General features: G+C 34.8%; 1 protein-coding gene across 1 annotated transcript in view; it reads right to left on the bottom strand.

Moving 5' to 3' along the window:
- Window positions 1-15,675, bottom strand: part of CEP126 (centrosomal protein 126) — a 148,944-nt gene extending 133,269 nt beyond the window's left edge. Inside the window, exons 1-2 of the mRNA XM_065882361.1 lie at window positions 15,276-15,675; window positions 8,786-8,905 (exon numbers count right to left, since the gene is read on the bottom strand). Coding sequence (XP_065738433.1) covers window positions 8,786-8,905; window positions 15,276-15,403 — 248 coding nt within the window. The 5' untranslated portion in view covers window positions 15,404-15,675. The remainder of the gene's footprint in view (window positions 1-8,785; window positions 8,906-15,275) is intronic.
- Window positions 15,676-18,648: the final 2,973 nt, after the last annotated feature.

The raw sequence follows: 18,648 nt of genomic DNA on the forward strand, positions 1-18,648 counted from the left end.
TCAATAGCAGAATAACTGAGGCAGAAGAATGGATAAGTGAACTGGAATATAGAATAGTGGAAATAAATGCCACAGAACAGAATAAAGAAAAAAAAGGATGAAAAGAAATAAGATCAGTCTCAGAGACCTCTGGGACAACATTAACCCCACCAATATTCAAATTACAGGGGTCCCAGAAGAAGAAGAGAAAGAGAAAGGGTCTGAGAAAATATTTGAAGAGATTAAAGTGGAAAACTTCCAAAACATGGGAAAGGAAATAGCCACCCAAGTCCAAGAAGCCCAGAGAGTCCCATACAGGATAAACCCAAACACCAAGACACATATTAATCAAACTAACAAAAATTAAATACAAAGAAAAAATTAAAAGCAGCAAAGGAAAAGCAAAAATAACATACGAGGGAATCTCCATAAGGTTATCAGCTGATTTTTCAGCAGAAACTCTACAGGCCAGAAGGCAATGGCAGGATATATTTAAAGTGATGAAAAGGAAAAACCTACAGCCAAGAACACTGTACCCAGTAACGTTCTCATTCAGATTCTACAGAGACATCAAAAGCTTTATAGACAAGCAAAAGCTAAGAGAATTCAGAACCACCAAACAGCTTTACAAAACAGGCTAAAGAAACTTCTCCAGGCAGGAAACACAGGAGAAGAAAAACACCTACAAAAACAAAACCAAAACAATAAAGAAAATGGTAATAGGAACATACATATCGATAGTTACCTTAAATGTAAATGGATTAAATGCTCCAACCAAAAGACACAGACTGGCTGAATAAATACAAAAACAACATCCATATATATGCTGTCTATAAGAGATGCATTTCAGACCTAGGAAAACATACAGACTGAAAGTGAGGGGAAGGAAAAAGATATTCTATGCAAATGGAAATCAAAAGAAAGCTGGAGTAGCAATACTCACATCAGAAAAAATAGACTTTAAAATAAAGACTGTTATAAGAGACAAGGAAGGACACTACATAAGAATAAAGGGATCAATCCAAGAAGAAGATATAACAATTGTAAATATTTATACACCTACATAGGAGCACTTCAATATATAAGGCAAATGCTAACAGCCATAAAAGCAATTGACAGTAATACAATAATAGTGGGAGACATTAACACTCTACTCACACCAATGGAGAGATCATCCAAACAGAAAATTAATAAGGAAACACGAGCCTTAAATCACACATTAGACCAGATGGACTTAATTGATATCTATAAGACATTCCATCCGAAAGCAGCAGATACACTTTCTTCTCAAGTGCACATGGATCATCCTCCAGGATAGGTCACATCTTGGGTCACAAATCAAGCCTTGGTAAATTGAAGAAAATCGAAATCATATCAAGCATCTTTTCTGACCACAATGCAATGAGATTAGAAATCAATTACAGAAAATAAACTATAAAAATCACAAACACATGGAGGCTAAACAATATGCTACCAAATAACCAAAGGATCACTGAAGAAATCAAAGAGAAAATAAAAAAATACCTATAAACAAATGACAACAAAAAGATGATGACCCAAATGCCATGGGACTCAGCAAAAGCAGTTCTGAGAGGGAAGCTTGTAGCAATACAATCCTACCTCAAGCAACAAAAAAAAATCTCAAATAAACAACCTAACATTACACTTGAAACAACTAGAGAAAGAAGAACAAACAAAACCCAAAGTTAGTAGAAGGAAAGAAATCATAAAGATCAGAGCAGAAATAAATGAAATAGAAACAAAGAAAACAATAGCAAAGATCAATGAAACTAAAAGCTGGTTCTTTGAGATGATAAACAAAACTGATAAACCTTTAGCCAAACTCATCAAGAAAAAAGGGAGCAGACTCAAATCAACAGAATTAGAAATGAAAAAGGAGAAGTAACAACTGACAGTGCAGAAATACAGAGGATCATGAGAGATTACTACAAGCAACTATATGCCAATAAAATGGACAATGTGGAAGAAATGGACAAATTCTTAGAAAAGCACAACCTTCTGAGACTGAACCAGGAAGAAATAGAAACTATAAACAGACCAATCACAAGTAATGAAATTGAAACTGTGATTAAAATCTTCCAACAGACAAAAGTCCAGGACCAGATGGCTTCACAGGTGAATTCTATCAAACATTTAGAGAAGAGCTAACAGCTATCCTTCTCAAACTCTTCCAAAAAATTGCAGATGGAGGACCACCCCCAACCTCATTCTATGAGGCCACCATCACCCTGATACCCAAAGGTGACAAAGATATCACAAAAAAGAAAATTACAGGCCAATATCACTGATAAAAACAGAAGCAAAAATCCTCAACAAAATACTAGCAAGCAGAATCCAACAATACATTAAAAGGATCATACACCCTGATCAAGTGGGATTTATCCCTGGGATGCAAGGATCCTTCAATATATGCAAATCAATCAATGTGATACACCATATTAACAAATAGAGAAATAAAAGCCATATGATCATCTCAATAGATGCAGAAAAAGCTTTTGACAAAATTCAACACCCATTTATGATTAAAAAACTCTCCAGAAAATGGGCATAGAGGGAAACAGCCTCAACATAATAAAGGCCATATATGACAAACCCACAGCAAACATCATTCTCAATGGTAAAAAACTGAAAGCATTTTCCCTAAGTTCAGGAACAAGGCAAGGATGACCACTCTCACCACTTTTATTCAACATTGTTTTGGAAGTCCTAGCCACAACAATCAGAGAAGGAAAAGATATAAAAGGATTCCAAATTGGAAAGAAGTAAAACTGTCACTGTTTGCAGATGACATGATACTTTGCATAGAAAATCCTAAAGATGCCGCCTGAAAACTACTAGAGCTAGTCAATGAATTCGGTAAAGTTGCAGGATACAAAATTAATACACAGAAATCTCTTGCATTCCTATACACTAATAACAAAAACTCAGAAAGAGAAATTAAGAAAACTATCCTATTTACCATTGCAACAAAAAGAGAAAAATACCTAGGGATAAACCTACCTAGGAGGCAAAAGACCTGTAATCAGAAAGCTATGAGATACTGATGAAAGAAATCAAAGAGGACACAAACAGATGGAGAGATATACCATGTTCCTGGACTGGAAGAATCAATATTGTGAAAATGACTACACTACCCAAAGCAATCTACAGATTCACTGTAGTCCTTATCAAATTACCAATGGCATTTTATAAAGAATTAGAATAAAAAACTTTACAATTTGTATGGAAATACAAAAGACCCCGAATAGCCCAAACAATCTTGAAAAAGAAAAACAGAGCTGGAGGAATCAGGCTCCCGGACTTCAGACTATACTACTAAGTCATTAAAACAGTATGGTACTCGCACAAAAACAGAAATATAGATCAAGGGAACAGGATGGAAAGCCCAGAGATAAACCCAGGCACCTATGGTCACCTAATCTCTGATAAAGGAGGCAAGAATATACAATGGAGAAAAGATGCTCTCTTCTATAAGTGGTGCTGGGAAAACTGGGCGACTACATGTAAGAGAATGAAATTAGAACACTCCCTAACACCATACACAAAAATAAACTCAAAATGGGCTAAAGACCTAAATGTAAGGCTGGACACTATAAAAGTCTTAGAGGAAAACATAGGCAAAACACTCTTTGACATAAATTGCAGCAAGATCTTTTTTGACCCACATCCTAGAGTAATGAAAATAAAAACAAAAATAAACAAATGGGATCTAATTAAACTTATTAGCTTTTGCACGGCAAAGGAAACCATAAACAAGATGAAAAGACAACCCTCAGAATGGGAGAAAATATTTGCAAACGAAGCAACTGACAAGGTATTAATCTCCAATACACACAAATAGCTCATGCAGCTCAATGTCAAAAAAAAACCACCAGAAAACAACAACCCAATCAAAAAATGGGCGGAAGACCTATACAGACATTTCTCCAAAGAAGACATACTGATGGCCAACAAACACATGGAAAGATGCTCAACATCACTAATTATGAGAGAAATGCAAACCGCAAGTACAGTGAGGTATCACTTCTCATCAGTCAGAATGGCCATCATCAAAAAAATCTACAAATAATAAATGCTGAAGAGGGTGTAGAGAAAAGGGAATCCTGTTACACTGTTGGGAATGTAGATTGGTACAGCCACTATGGAGAACAGTATGGAGGTTCCTTAAAAAACTAAAAACAGAGCTACCATATGACCCAGTGATCCCACTACTGGGCATATACCCAGAGAAAAACATAATTAAAAAAGACACATGTGCCCCAATGTTCATTGCTGCACTATTTACAATAGCCAGGATATGGAAGCAAGTTAAATGTCCATCAACAGAGGACTGGTTAAAGAAGATCTGGTACATATATACAACGGGATATTACTCAGCCATAAAAAAGAATGAAATTGGGTCAGTTGTAGAATTGTGGATGGACCTAGAGAGTCATACACAGTGAAGTAAGTCAGAAAGAGAGAAAAAAAATATCGTATATTAACGCATATATGTGGAATCTAGAAAACTGGTATAGATGATCTTATTTACAAAGCAGAAATAGAGACACAGATGTAGAGAACAAACGTATGGATACCAAGGTGGAAAGCGGTGGGTGGGGGGGGTGAATTGGGAGATTGGGATTGATTATATACAGTATTGATACTACATATAAAATAGATAACTAATAAGAACCTACTGTATAGTACAGAGAACTCTACTAAGTGCTCTGTGGTGACCTAAATGGGAAGGAAATCCAAAAAGAGGAGATATATGCATACATATAGCTGATTCACTTTGCTGTACAGTAGAAACTAATACAACATTGTAAAACAGTTATACTTCAATAAAAATTAAATTAAAAAAAATTCACCAAGCTTACCAGTTGAGGCTAGTACTGTAAACTAAATAAAGCTTAATAGCTCAAGGACAATACAGTAATATAACAGAATAGAATATTTGATGCCCATAATAATGATTCTAAGGCATAAAGAATAGATCAAACTGCATTTATCATAATTTGTATAAAAGATTACAGAAATATGCGTTGCAATTTAGAAGGATTTATATTAATAATGTCAATAACATTTGCATAATTGATAAGAATTCCATTTCTGACTATGCTCTTCATGCACATAACTGACCTTTGACTCCTATTGACCCTACCTACTCAATCCCGACTGTACCTTCATACTCTACCTTCATACCTTCTCTGGCTTAGATCACTAAAACAGCTTTCTACCTGTCTTCTTTGCCTCCAGCCTGTGCTTTCAATTCATCCTCTACCCCTCTGCTACAATGAGATAAAATATAAACATAATCATGATACTTTTATGATTTCACTCTTTCAACAACCTCTCAGAGTCCTAAGGATAGGGTTTAATTTCTTCAGATTGACACAAAAGTTATTTTATGAAATGACTCCTATCATCTCTATAGCTTCCTTTCCTGATACCCTTCCACATTTTCCTGTGCCTAAATCACATAAAACTTTTGTCTTTTATTTCATAACATTAAGCTTTTTCACCTATTGTTCTCCTTTATCTCTCAAGTACCCTAACTCCTGGTTATCTAATAAGACTTTACTCTTCCAGGAGTTCTTCCTTGTCCTGCAGTATATGAGATGTACTTCTACAGCACCTTGTAGGTGACTCAATCATAGTATTTATTGCATAGCATTGCCATCCTTTATTACTTCACTATTAGTAAATTGAGGGCAAGAATCATGCATTTTATTTTTATCCTCTAGTATATGAAACCCAGTAAATGTTAGTTGAATGAATAAATGCTGTCCTGTACGACATTTTAAATGGTCAAAGATAACTTCTAAATATACTAAATTCCTTTAATACATTATGAATATATTATGGATAATATACCCATGGATATTTAAACCTACTGATACCTGGATTTATTTGAATCTGTTTATATTTTTTAGCTTATACCAAACTTCTATATATGCAGGTTTGATTAATATGACTTATTGCTTAAAGTATAATTCCTTCTTATTTATTCTAAGGTACATTTTTCCTGCTTCATGGGGAACTCCAAACTCCATCATTCTCACGAATAGATAATGCAACTATCCCATACTTCATGTTCACCAAGTAATTCATTCTGTGATTCTCTAGGTAATTTTTTTTCTGCCTATAGGATAGGTAAGGAATCTTTTTTAATTATAGACTTTAGTGATTCTTCCTAAGTGCTTGTCTCTCACCACTTGGTAGTGTTTCCTCTTCTCTTTATTTGGGCAGTTTTCCCCATTCTGTCCTTTTCTTTCTTATTCTGCCAGTTAGTTATATAGTCTGATCATCTGAACTTTTAAGCCTACATGCTTATATTATATTGTTTTAAAACTATCTGAAGGTTCCTTTTGAGTTCTTTACTTCCTAAAATTTATTTCAATTTATTTTCCTCATGAAGTCACGTTAAATCAGATTATTGACATTTCTAATGTTTAGTGATAAAATAGGTTAACCAAAATTATTTTTTTCTCCCAATATGATGTTTAATAATTGGTACTCAATTAGCTATGCTTGCTAATGAATAAATGCTTGTTCACTAATTTATCAAAAGATAGTTCTAAAGTTGAAAATTAAAAACAATGTAGGAAATAATTTAATTTTTTTTATGTGTGTATATATTAAAATTACTTGGTCCACAAAGCAGCCTACTAGAAAGTTACCTGAGGATGTGATCCAGCAATCTATGTTATAAAACAAAACAAAAAAAGGGATGCTATGAGGCAAGAAGCTGTGGCTCCAGTTCCTGAGACCAATAAAGGGAAGTCTCAGATGCCCGTTGTGCATTAGGTCTAAAAGGTAACCTGTATCTGTTGTAGCAGTACCTAGTGATGAAAGGAGGAGGACTTGGAGGGAAACAAAGGGGACTCCACTGTATGGACACTGAGTGACAGAATGGAAAACTTAAGAATGTGATAAAAACATACAAGAAAAATACTGGCAATAGAAATGCAAAAAATAATACATAACAAGAAAATTAAAATGTGTGTGATTTTAAGTGATTAATGCAAGTAAACAAAGAGCACTTGGTGCTATGAACATCTTTTGAGTACTATTGGGGAAACAGTACTGACAATGTCAAAGTATAAATTTGTCTCTTTTTGTAGAAAAAAACAGTGTTAGGAGAATATCTCTACTTGTAGGAAAAATATTTTTTTCTAAATTCTATGACCATAATATGAATAGACAGCATAAACTTAGATGATAAGCATAGATAGATAGGCCAAAAAATCCATAATGATAGACATATTCTGAAATTCAGAAGTGTACAAATAATTTGGTCCCCTTTTAAAAGGTGAAATATAGAAACAAAAGATTGGTGTTTTAAAATAAATTTTTATGTGGCTTTACAAAAACAAAAAGGGTTTGTTTTTTTTTTACACCTCTGTAGGGTGACAGAAAAATAAAATATAATCAAATTGTATTGGAAAATGTTCTGCCTCTTAGAATTTTAAACCAAAAATTTTCTTCTATGTTTTCTACATCAGAATTCTTATGGGTGTTTGATGAGAGAAGACAGGTTGGAACTTTATGAATCAAATTCCACATGTAAAGCCTGCTATTTCATACAGCAAGACAATTATTAGAAAATATACAACTGACAAATATTAATTTATTAATCAATAAAATAAGCTTAATGAAGAGCACTATGTGACAAATACTTCTACATGCGTTCTCAACTATTCATCTCTAATATTACCTTTTTTGCTCTATGTAACAATTCCTTGAAAAATATTGTATTAATTCCAATCATAAATAAGAAACTGAAGCTTAAAGAGATTAAATAACTTGCTCTAACTCATGGAGCTAGGATTTAAACCTAGATCTCTGATTCCAAAGCCCATGACCCTTTCAACATATGATTATTCATTTTTATTGAACTCCTATCATGTGCCTCTTATAAGCTTCAGGAGCTGAAAGGTAGGAGAAAAACAGAAATACACAAATACAAAACAAAAACAAAAACAAGCTTCATTAAATACTTTCAACTACGCCAGGCAATATAGAGTTAGTCTAAAGATAATTCAGCGCCAGAAAAAAATTACAGATAAACAATTTTGTATTCCCCAAATGGGATTTGCAACATATGCCCAATGATGTAGTAATAAATTCTAGGGCTTTTCTACTATTCACCTATTGTAGAACTATGAACAAGGTAGCAAAAACAACAATAAAAATGGCATAACCACTCTGTATTAAAAAAATCTAATAATTCAAACACATCTTGAAAAATGTCAAGCAGGGATAGGATGGTTTGCATTTTTACTTTATTTAGTTTCCAGTTTATATTAGAAAGCATCTTTTTTCATGACAATCATTTATAAAATTTTTTTTATCATATTTCCACAATTATTCATATTTTCCCCATTTTTCTGACTGGATGAATGAGGGTAGCACATATAGAAAAATTATATATAAGTGAATAATGAATTAAAATGAAATATGTTCTATTAGAGCCTAAATGCTAATTGGTAACCTTTTATCATAAAATGTTACAAAAAATGAAGAATACTTTTTATAGTCATTTTAAGAAGTGAATATGACACTAATAAGTTCTATGACAAGAAAAGACTGCTACAGTCATGGTCAGTAAACTAGATGATACATCACTATCTTTGTGCTGTGGCAGAAAAACAATAAAATTTAAAAGCCACAAAAATATAGATCAATTTTATAGATAAAACACTGTCATGACTTAGGTTCATAAAATGCTACAAAGCAGAGAAATGATTAATTTATGACTTTGAGTTTCTATGCTTCTGAATAAAATACAGTTACTTACTTTTTTCTCCGGTTTGACTCCACAAAATATTTACGTGCTTGATTTCGACATATTTTTTGTTGCTGCAGTAAGATTTGGCGCTCTTCTTCTAAATTTTTCTCAAAATGGATTTTCATATCTCTAATGGTAGCATAAAGTTAAGGACAGTGGTTTATGTCTTTAGTGGATGAGTATCAGTGCTATCTGATAAGTACAATTACAGCCTCATACTAATGATGTAATGATTTTTTGTGGAACAATTAGTATGTGTACACATCAGTGTTAGTGTATGACCGGCACATGTTTTATATAAAAAAAACTCTTGGCTTGGTATTAGAACTGAAGATACATTTTACTTTCTTTGGGGAAAAAAATTAATTACTTTGAGACATCATGAGCCCATATAAGGAGACTACATATCTTTTCATTCATTATACAGATATTTGAGTACTTATTAACAAGTTACTATCTTAGGCATGTATATAGAAAAATGAAAGAAGGTTATATCTCATTAATAGAAAGCCGATGAATTAAACGTTTCAGTAGATCCTTTAATCCATAGCATGAAAGTCATATTCAAATATTAAAAATCAAATAGCAATATAACTGGGAAGTTTGGGAATATAGTTTACTTAGTGATTTACTCATAAGTTAAAAAACAAACCATTAGGAAAACCATACACAGTAATGTTTACTCAGAATTTTGCCAAATATGGAGTATTTTAGTTATCCTAATTATCCATTCATTTGAAATTTACTGTATAAAATTCAACTTTCTTTAAATAAGTTGAATTGATATGGTTAATTGATGTCCGAGCTTATCTAGTTACATTTCAACTGGCATTAATGAATGCCTTTACCAAATTTATCACAGTATTTTTCTGTTTTTAATGATTTTCAAGTTTTAAAAAGTGGTCATTCAATTACCATTTTCAGTACCTCATCATTAGATGTAGATGCGTACAAGATTGTACTGAAGTTATTTATTGCAGGCATGCCTATTTGTCTTTTTAGAATAAATAGTGTGTTTAAATTTTCTCCCCTCAAAATAAAGGTATGAAATTCTCTTTAAGAGTTCTATTTAATCAAGATTTTTTTATATGTCATAAATATTAATGGTAAAACAGAATATAAGAAATACATTAAATAATAAATTATGCTATACATAAGTTGTTAATTCAAACTGTGTTAATTTTAGGATCCTGCAGTGCTTCAGCATCAACATAGTAAAAAAAACCTTATATATTTCAAAACAAGCACATCTATTTGAACTTTTTGGTCATCTGAAACTTTGCTAATGGGAGCTTTCAATTATGTTGCTATTTAACCATTTTTATGCCATTGCTCATAATTAATTTACCTGTATTAAAAATTTTGCACTACCTCACCATAAACAAATACACACACTCACACACAATATTTTTACTTAAAGTTTCTTTTGAAGGATTTATAAAAATGAAACAGAAAGGGAAGCAACCTGTTTTTTTTTTTTTTTGTTAGCATAGAAACAGCTAAAGATTTAGCTTGTTCTTTTCTAATAGAGTACTTTATTAGAAGGAGTCAGACTTTAACAAGATGGCTAACTACGAAGTCACAACATGGCAGTGGAGTAAAGTGCAACTTCCTTTCAGGGTACCCAAGAGCAACATTGTTGGGGGAGAAAAAGGAGACATTGCTTTGGCTCAGGTGAGAAATATGCAGGACTATGATGCATGTGGAGATAATTCTGATCTCTGTTTAACATGCTTGAAGTCTCACCACAGGAACATAAAGAAAATCACAAATGTAACGTTTGTAATAATGTTCTGACAACTATATATTGTTAGATGATTTAATTAAATGTCTCTTACTCTATATAATATACACACATATTATATATAATACATGTATAATATTGCCTGCCGAGTTGTAAAAAATACTGCTGCCTTTGCATCTCTTCAAAGTATGGTATCCAAATTTAAAAAATATTAGATGGCTGGTTAAACTTTTATTTTTCATACAAGCTGTGTTGTAATGGTAAGATATTTCCATAAGAATCACTGTTAAATACTTGTTCAAAGGAAGGTAATTTTTATATATCTAACAGTAAAATAACCAACCAACAACAAACCCAAGAATACTATGGGCACGTAATACATAATGATTATAATTTAGAAGCATAGCCTAATCTACCCCACGTCATCCTCATCTCTTCTTCTCCCAATTTAGTCTTTTTCTAATTGTAGCTCATTTAGGTTGTTTTAAATATGTTACCATCACTAATAACTATGAATCATATAACCCATACTCTTGTCAAGTTTATTAGAGCCATCCAGATTCTTTTTCTTCTTCTCTGTACCTCTCCACAGACTTGGCTCAGATGTTCTAAATCCCTTGCCTGGACTACTTCAGTAGTCTTCTAACTCATCTTATTACAGTACTCCTAAACTTGCCATCCTCCATTTGAACCTCCACAAAACCAGCTAAACAGAAATCTAACTGGGTTTCTCATTCTTTGCTATTCTCTAAAATCTCCCTATCACCTTCATGATGCATTAAGAATTTCTTGGAATATACAGCATTTTATAATCTGGTCTGTTTTTTCAACTTCATTTTTCAACATTTCCCTGCATGTCTCCGATGCTCAGCCACACTAAGATACTTATTAACAGAACAAGCCATGATGTAGTATGCCATTATCTTTTGGCACTTGCTGGCTAATTCTACTCATCCTTTCAGGGACACCTCAAGAAGTTCCTCCCCTGTGAAGCTTTTTCTAACCCTCACTGGATGACTTGACACCCTCATGGGTACGTCATATGTGTCTCCTCTGTATTTCTGTAACTCCAATGCCTGGCATGATGCTTAGAATATGGTAATGGCTTAATAAAAGCTTACTGAATGACTTCCTTGGAGAAAATTCTCAGTAGATAAACTAGGACAAAAGGTATACACATTTTTATAGCTTTTAGTGCCTCACAGACAAATTGGTTTCTAAAAGGGTTCTATAAATCTACATGTCATTAGAAATATATGAACATGAGTTTCTACACCTCACGAGCATAAGGTAGTACTTTTTTTATAGAAAGACCGAATGGAAAGTCATGTTTTATTATGTATGTATTAGCAAAATAGAATAATTGCCATGTTGGGCAACTAATTTTTATTTTCCTCTTTGGTGAATCGTTAGTTCAGAGTCACTGGACATTTATCTATTGAGAATGTCATTTAAAAAATCAATTTCAGTAAATTCAATAGAGATAGAATAGTGTAAATATTAACCTCTATCATAGTTACTACAAGTATTTTCCCCAGATAATTTGTTTTATTTAATTATACAATTTCCCCTTACACTGAAGTTTTAAATTAATGAGTTATTTTTGAGATATTTTTCACTTGAAATTGATTCTTTCTTTTCAAAAGGTAAAGTTACTATACCTTCAAACTATGAAAGTGTTGAAGTTCTATTTTCTGTCAGTTTTCCTTTATGATTTTGTATTTATTTTTATATTTACCCTTTTTATCAGTTCAAGCATATTTTGGAATTTAGTGTAAAATGTGACTCAAGATAGAGATGGTGAATTTAGACTATGCTTTTTTAGAGGTTTGACTAAGGAGACAGGAGATATTAGAACACAGTTAAAAGGGTTTGATTGTTAGTTTTAAGGATAGTTAACACCAGAGCATGTTTACAGGCTGTAGGGAAAGAAGGCTATTTGAGAAAAGTTGTAAGTAAATTGTAAGAGAGAGTTAGGATAATTTACAATCCAGGGTTACTGAGAAGAGAGGTGATGAAAATAGGGCACAAGTGAATGGATTCACCTTCTACAGTAAAAGTGATATCCCATCAGTGAGCCTGGAATAAAAACAGGGTAGGGGATTGAGGGTGGTGATGGGAGTAAGGTTTGCGTTGTTTGTTGGGAGGGACCTGAGGGAGTTCATGGCATCCATTCTCTTATGAAGTATTGTAGTAAGACAGTCTACTGTGAGTGACGGGAGGTGATCAAGATCTGGCACAGAAACTAATTAAGAGGAACAAGAGAGAACCCTGTTCTTGTTCTGGTGAAGCTGGAAACCATCAAGCTGTAGCGGTTTTGTGATTTTTCCTCTGACAGCATTTTTATTGTTGAGTGAAGGAGTAGAGAAATAGGGTTGTAGTAGTTACTGGGTGGTTGAGGAAGAATAGGAGTGCAAAGAACCAAGGATGTTGGTGAGAGAATATGTGTAGATAATTAAGAATAGGGTGTAAACTGGGTAGGGAATAAAGAGAGGCAAAGTGGGGGCTAGGATAAAATGGAAGGGGAAAAGACTGGAGATATTTATGAGAAAATAAGAGGCATAGTGTGAAGGGGACATGAAAGAACTTCACTTTTTTATTCTATTTCTATATATATTTGAATTATTTTAAGAAATTGAAATTATAGAACTTCAGCTAATTTTAATTAGATGAACTTCATAAGGCTTTGTTCCTTGCCTTTAGAGTCAGGGAATTCTAACCTGAGTGAGAGAACTTCAACAGAAAGCTGGATGGCCTCTGAGTATTGAATTCATATTTGGAAATCACATGTAGAAATTTTACCAAGCCACTTGCTTATTTTAAGTCTGCAGTTCATTTTTTAAATTTAGTCATTAATTCAATAAATTTGCATACCTACTTTGTACCAGGTATCCAATATGAAACATTACAGATACTAAGAACATCCAAAATAATACAAAAGGTGCTTAAGTGTTTCTCCAACTAGTAACATAATGATATTCTTGATTTAGTGTCATAGTCTTTATTACGTTCAAAATAATTCCTCTATCCCAATTTAAATATATATACTAATTTTATATATACTAGCAAATATATATATATATATAAACTAGCAAAAAGTATATATACCTATATATACATACAGATGCATATATATACACACATACTAGCAAAAGTTGTTGGATTTTAGCAAAGCTCTGGGCATCTATTGAAATGATCATCTACAACTTTCTTAATTTTAACTATATATTTATAATTCAAGTATATTTTTAGTAATACATTTCTTTATAGGAAACCAACATAATTCTGGAATTATGTCTATTTGGTTTTGTTCATTTGAGGTACTGCTGAATTTATTTACAAATATTTCCTTTGTTGTATCAATACTCATACCTCATAAATTTAAAAATATTAAGTTTATGACCATTTCACTAATGAAAATGATGGAAAGATACACTTTGTCAATGAGCCACTTACAGTGCTTCCCTATTTTCTGATTTAGCTGTAAATCAGGGTCGGTGTAATAGGAGTTCGGGGTCCAAGAAAATACAATGTCAAGGGGACAGAATCAAATCCATACAGAAAGCAATACAGTTTATTTCAGATTACTTCTTGAGTGAGGACAGTTTTGAGAAGTAGTAAGGGCAAAAGCCAAAGTGAGTGGAGTTAATAATGAATAGATGAAAAGAATTAGAAGCTGCTATTGCGGTTAGGGTTTCTGAGAAGTTGACTAAAGAAAGAAAAGACAGAAGGGTTAAAAGCTTGAGGAAAGCATGATCAGAGGGGGGGATATTTTACCATCAGTTAAGCTTTGTACATATCTGTCTTCCTCACTAGAGTTGTATCCCAAGCACCTAGTTAAAGAGCAGGCACTAAATGAAAATTGATTGACTTGCTTTTAAAAGTGCAACATCCCAGAAGTGGAAGACAATAAGGATAAGAAAATGGGGTTTAACTTGAAAAGTGAAGACACTCCATTCTCTGACAAGAACGAAGATGATTATACAGCACCATCACTACCAACCAAGTCCTTTGAGAATACAAAGGTTACACTCTAATTATCATAACATTCTCTGAAGGAATAAACATGGTTTACATATTTTGAAAACAAAACTCTTTCACTCTTTCAATTTTCTACAATGCAACCAACAGCAATCTCAAAGGTGGGCTAGACCAATTCTTAGGGACAGATCAGAGATAATCCAGTGCGAAGCCTCCGGGTCCTTTGCTTCTAATTTTCTGTCTGTTGTCTCTCTGACAACAGCCTGGGCAGAGGATGGAAAACAAAACAAATTAACCAACTGTGTTAGGCTTTAGCAGCTCTGGTAAATAAATTAGGGAAGTGCTAGGTTAACTGTTAAAACGGACTGTTTCAGGAGAGCAAAACATTTTACCTATTTGTGGAATTCTTTTCTCCAAGCAGCATGATTAATCAGGGTGTGGATAATATGAAGTAAAGAGCATAATGGCATAACTTTAGAAGACAAAACAATCCCCATAGAACACACGGTTGATCTATTTGAAAACTCACAAAAAATTTACACCAAAGTTGAATGGGGGTGAGATAACAAGGTGGCCAGGAAAGCGGTCCTAGAATAGGATAAAATGGTATTTCAGGTTTAAGGGGAGCAATGACAGTTACTGAATCAAATATCCGCACTAAGATGACTAGCTAGTTTCTATCACCTTGCATCTGTGATAATGGGAATCTAATGGGAAAAAAGATGGGCCCCGCTTCCAACATCGCTACGCCGGCAGCCACGGCTGGAAGGATACAGGTAAGCGCCAGGTCGGTGACGCCCGCCGCTCAACCGAGGGCTGAGGGGGGCTCTGACGCGGGTGTCCGAGGATTCAGTGCCCAGTCTCGAGACCGCGCTCCGGGCTCCGGGCCTCCCGGTCATCATCCTTCATTCACCTCAGCGCCGCCTCTCGGCTCGCCCCCAGAGCCTCCCTCATGGCAGCTCCGGCTTCCTCCTCCTCCGCCCCTCCCTGCACTCCGTCTCTCAGGCCACGCGTCACTGCGGCGGAAAGGTTGGCCGCGGCAGCTCTGGTTCACGCACAGTGGCGCTCTTGGCTGTGGTGGCGACGGCAGCTGCAGCAGCGGCGACCTTGCCTGGCAATGGCAGAGGTGGCGGCCGCGACCCCAACGCCTCCGCCATGTTGACAGCCAACCGACACCGCGTCCTTCGCGACGGCTACCAGGGTGTGGGGGCGGGGCGCTAGAGGCAGCCAATAGGAGGAGCGGACTACCGCTTTCTCCCCCCCACCCCTCTGAGCTGACTGTGGGCGGCGGCCGGGAACCCTAGCATCCTCAGGGACGCAAGTCTTCGCAGGAATGCGGAGCTGACTTGTTCCTCGGAGCCTGACTCCGTTCTACCTCCCTTTTTATGATGATGTTTTCGTGAGGGTATTGAGAGTGATGAAAGACCGTGAGACGCAGAATCTTCAGATACGGGCAAACGCCACCGTGGGGATTCTGAAATGATTGCCTCGGGGATAATTCAGGGTAGGATTTGTTGTTTAACTACCGAGTCCTGCTGTGGGGTTTGAGTTGTGTCTTTCTGGAGCATCACTATCCCCAAACACCATCTCTTTTAAAAGGCTTTGTGGAGTGGAAATTTCCTTTCTCTACATTCTCTCACCCACTCCCTGACGCTTCTGCCATTCCGTCTGCAAGTCGTCCTCCTTGCCATTTCCCTACTTATAACGTCGCATTTCAAAGGCTTTTAATGGTGCCAGCCTTGCTGCCAGATTCTGGAAATAGATCATCGGCGGCCAGGAAAGTAGTGCAGATTTAATTCAGTAATCTCCTGGGAAGATATGCCAAAAGAGATCATCATATTGAAATTGTTTCAAGCTCTTATGGAAAATTGGATATTTTAGCCACCAGGTTTAGTGGTTTTGCAAGTAAAAATTTGAAAAAAGGCTGAAACTCCTTTTTGGAGTTCATTTTAAAAGTACATATAAATTCTGACTGTATTTCAGCCAGGTTTTTTTGTTTTTTCTTTCTTTCTTTCTTTTTGTGTGGAAAAAACTCCCAGATTGGAAGCAGAATGTACAAACAGAATAAAAATCACTCGCCCACCATTCAAATGCCTCTGTCTTTGTGATTCAATTTGTTCATTTTTAGAGTTCAAATAATAAACTTTTCCAGTTGAAGCTATTTAAAACAGAGTTTTTGCAAAGTTGGATACAATGACTCAAATTGGAATGTGTGTTCTGGTGACTGAGATTCAAAAGTGCCACAACAAACCCAGTTTTGAGTTAAAACACAAAACACATAAGCCCCCTTCAGGACCATGCCAAGAGGGTAGAATAGATAATCTTGACAAAGAAAGGCTAAATGTGTATCCTGGGACGATTAGCTATCTTTGCAAATTTTTAACTGGCCTAGTCACAGGAATTTAAGTTGATTCTATTCCCACTGCTATCATCACAAGTCTGTTTCTCCAGGGCCAATTTGAGAGAGAGTAAGCAAAGTAGGGCAGTGTAAAGTGCAAATAAAAATGAGAAGGTTGTGCTTACTGTTTGAAGTATTTGGGCATGGTTAGCCTTCCTGAAAGTCTAGTTTTTCTATATTATTAGTTGATATCTCATCACTCATAGGCACCTTATTGCTTTGTCACATGGTGTATTAGCATAACTTGGTTTCTTAGTTGCTTACAGATGTTTACTCTTATAATCATTTTTCATTCAAATATTGCTTTACAATGATATCCAAGAAAAAAGAAAATTTAAACACAATGTTACCAACTTTTTTAAAAATTACAGATCTATTTTTTCACCTTTAAATTATTTATTTCTTTCTTCAAAATTTTAAGCAGTTTTTTCATGTTTTATTTAAGTTGTACAGTCCTTTATTAAGTTGTATTGATTCTAAAAAAAGGCTTTAAGATTAGATATTTGGATAATAGAAAGATAATTTGAGACATTTATAAGTTTTTTCTCTTGGCAGGAAAGATAAGTATGATTTAAGCAATAAAAAAGAGTATTACATTAAAGTCTCTCTATTTTGTTAAAGAGACATATGAATTAAATATAATGGTTAACTTTTCACACTTCAAAAACTATAAAGTAATTCATTCTTTTATGAAGGAAATAAATATTGAGCACCTACTATGTGCCAAGCACTTTCTGGGTGCTGGGATACAGTAGTGAGCAAAACTTCAAAGTCTCTATGCTCATTAAGCTTACATTTATTTTTCTTTCCTACTAGAATATATGAGGTAGTGAAAAGTGCTATGAGGAAAAATGGAGTAGTATAGAGGGATAGAGACTGATGTCAGTTCTATTTTAGATACGGTGCTCAGGGAAGGCCTCCAAGGAAGGGAAATTAGGGCAGAGGTCTGAATGAAGAAAGAAGGTTGCCACTCAAATATTTGGATGAAGAATATTATCTAGAAGCAGTGGGTACTTTAAATACAAAAGGCTCTGAGGGCAGAATTTTATTTGATATGTTCAAGGAACAGCAAGAAGACCACTGTATCTAGAAAAGAGTGGGGTAGGGGAAGTGTGCTAGGACTTGAAATTGGAACAGTGCATGGGGGATATCCTTCTAGTGCAGTGGAGACTTATGTAGTATACAAGGGAGTAATATAAAATCCAGCTTCCAGTGGAGGGAAAGCCATTGGAGACTTTTGAGTAGGAGAATAAGATCTAATTTAATCTTTCAAAAGGATCACTCTAGTGGCTATGGAGAAGCTAGGCTACAGTCGATAAGGCTAGAAATGAGACTAGATTGAATGTTGTAATGGTAGGCTGGGTGAGAGATTATGGTGGCTTGGACTAGGATGGTAGTAATAGAGGTGGCAAGAAGTCTTCCAGATTTTAAACTTGAGCCAGTAAGATGTGTTGATGCATGGTTGTGGCAAGTGAGTGGAATTTTTTTAAAAAGTGTCAAATGTGACTCTCAGATTTGGAGCTGGAACCAACTGCCTAAAGTGTATTGCCATTTCCTAAAATGAGGAAGAGTAGGTTGAGGGTGGGAGAAAGAATAAGATTTAGGTTTCAAATATGTTAAATGTGAGATGCCTATTAGACACCCAACTTCATTAACATGGTTTCAGAAATTGTTAATGATGTTTTGTTTACAAAAGAAAATATAATAACCAATTTATGGTTTCAAAACATGTTCACGTAATTTATCTAA

Source organism: Phocoena phocoena, chromosome 8 (assembly GCF_963924675.1).
Source record: "Phocoena phocoena chromosome 8, mPhoPho1.1, whole genome shotgun sequence".
In the NCBI taxonomy this organism is placed as follows: domain Eukaryota; kingdom Metazoa; phylum Chordata; class Mammalia; order Artiodactyla; family Phocoenidae; genus Phocoena; species Phocoena phocoena.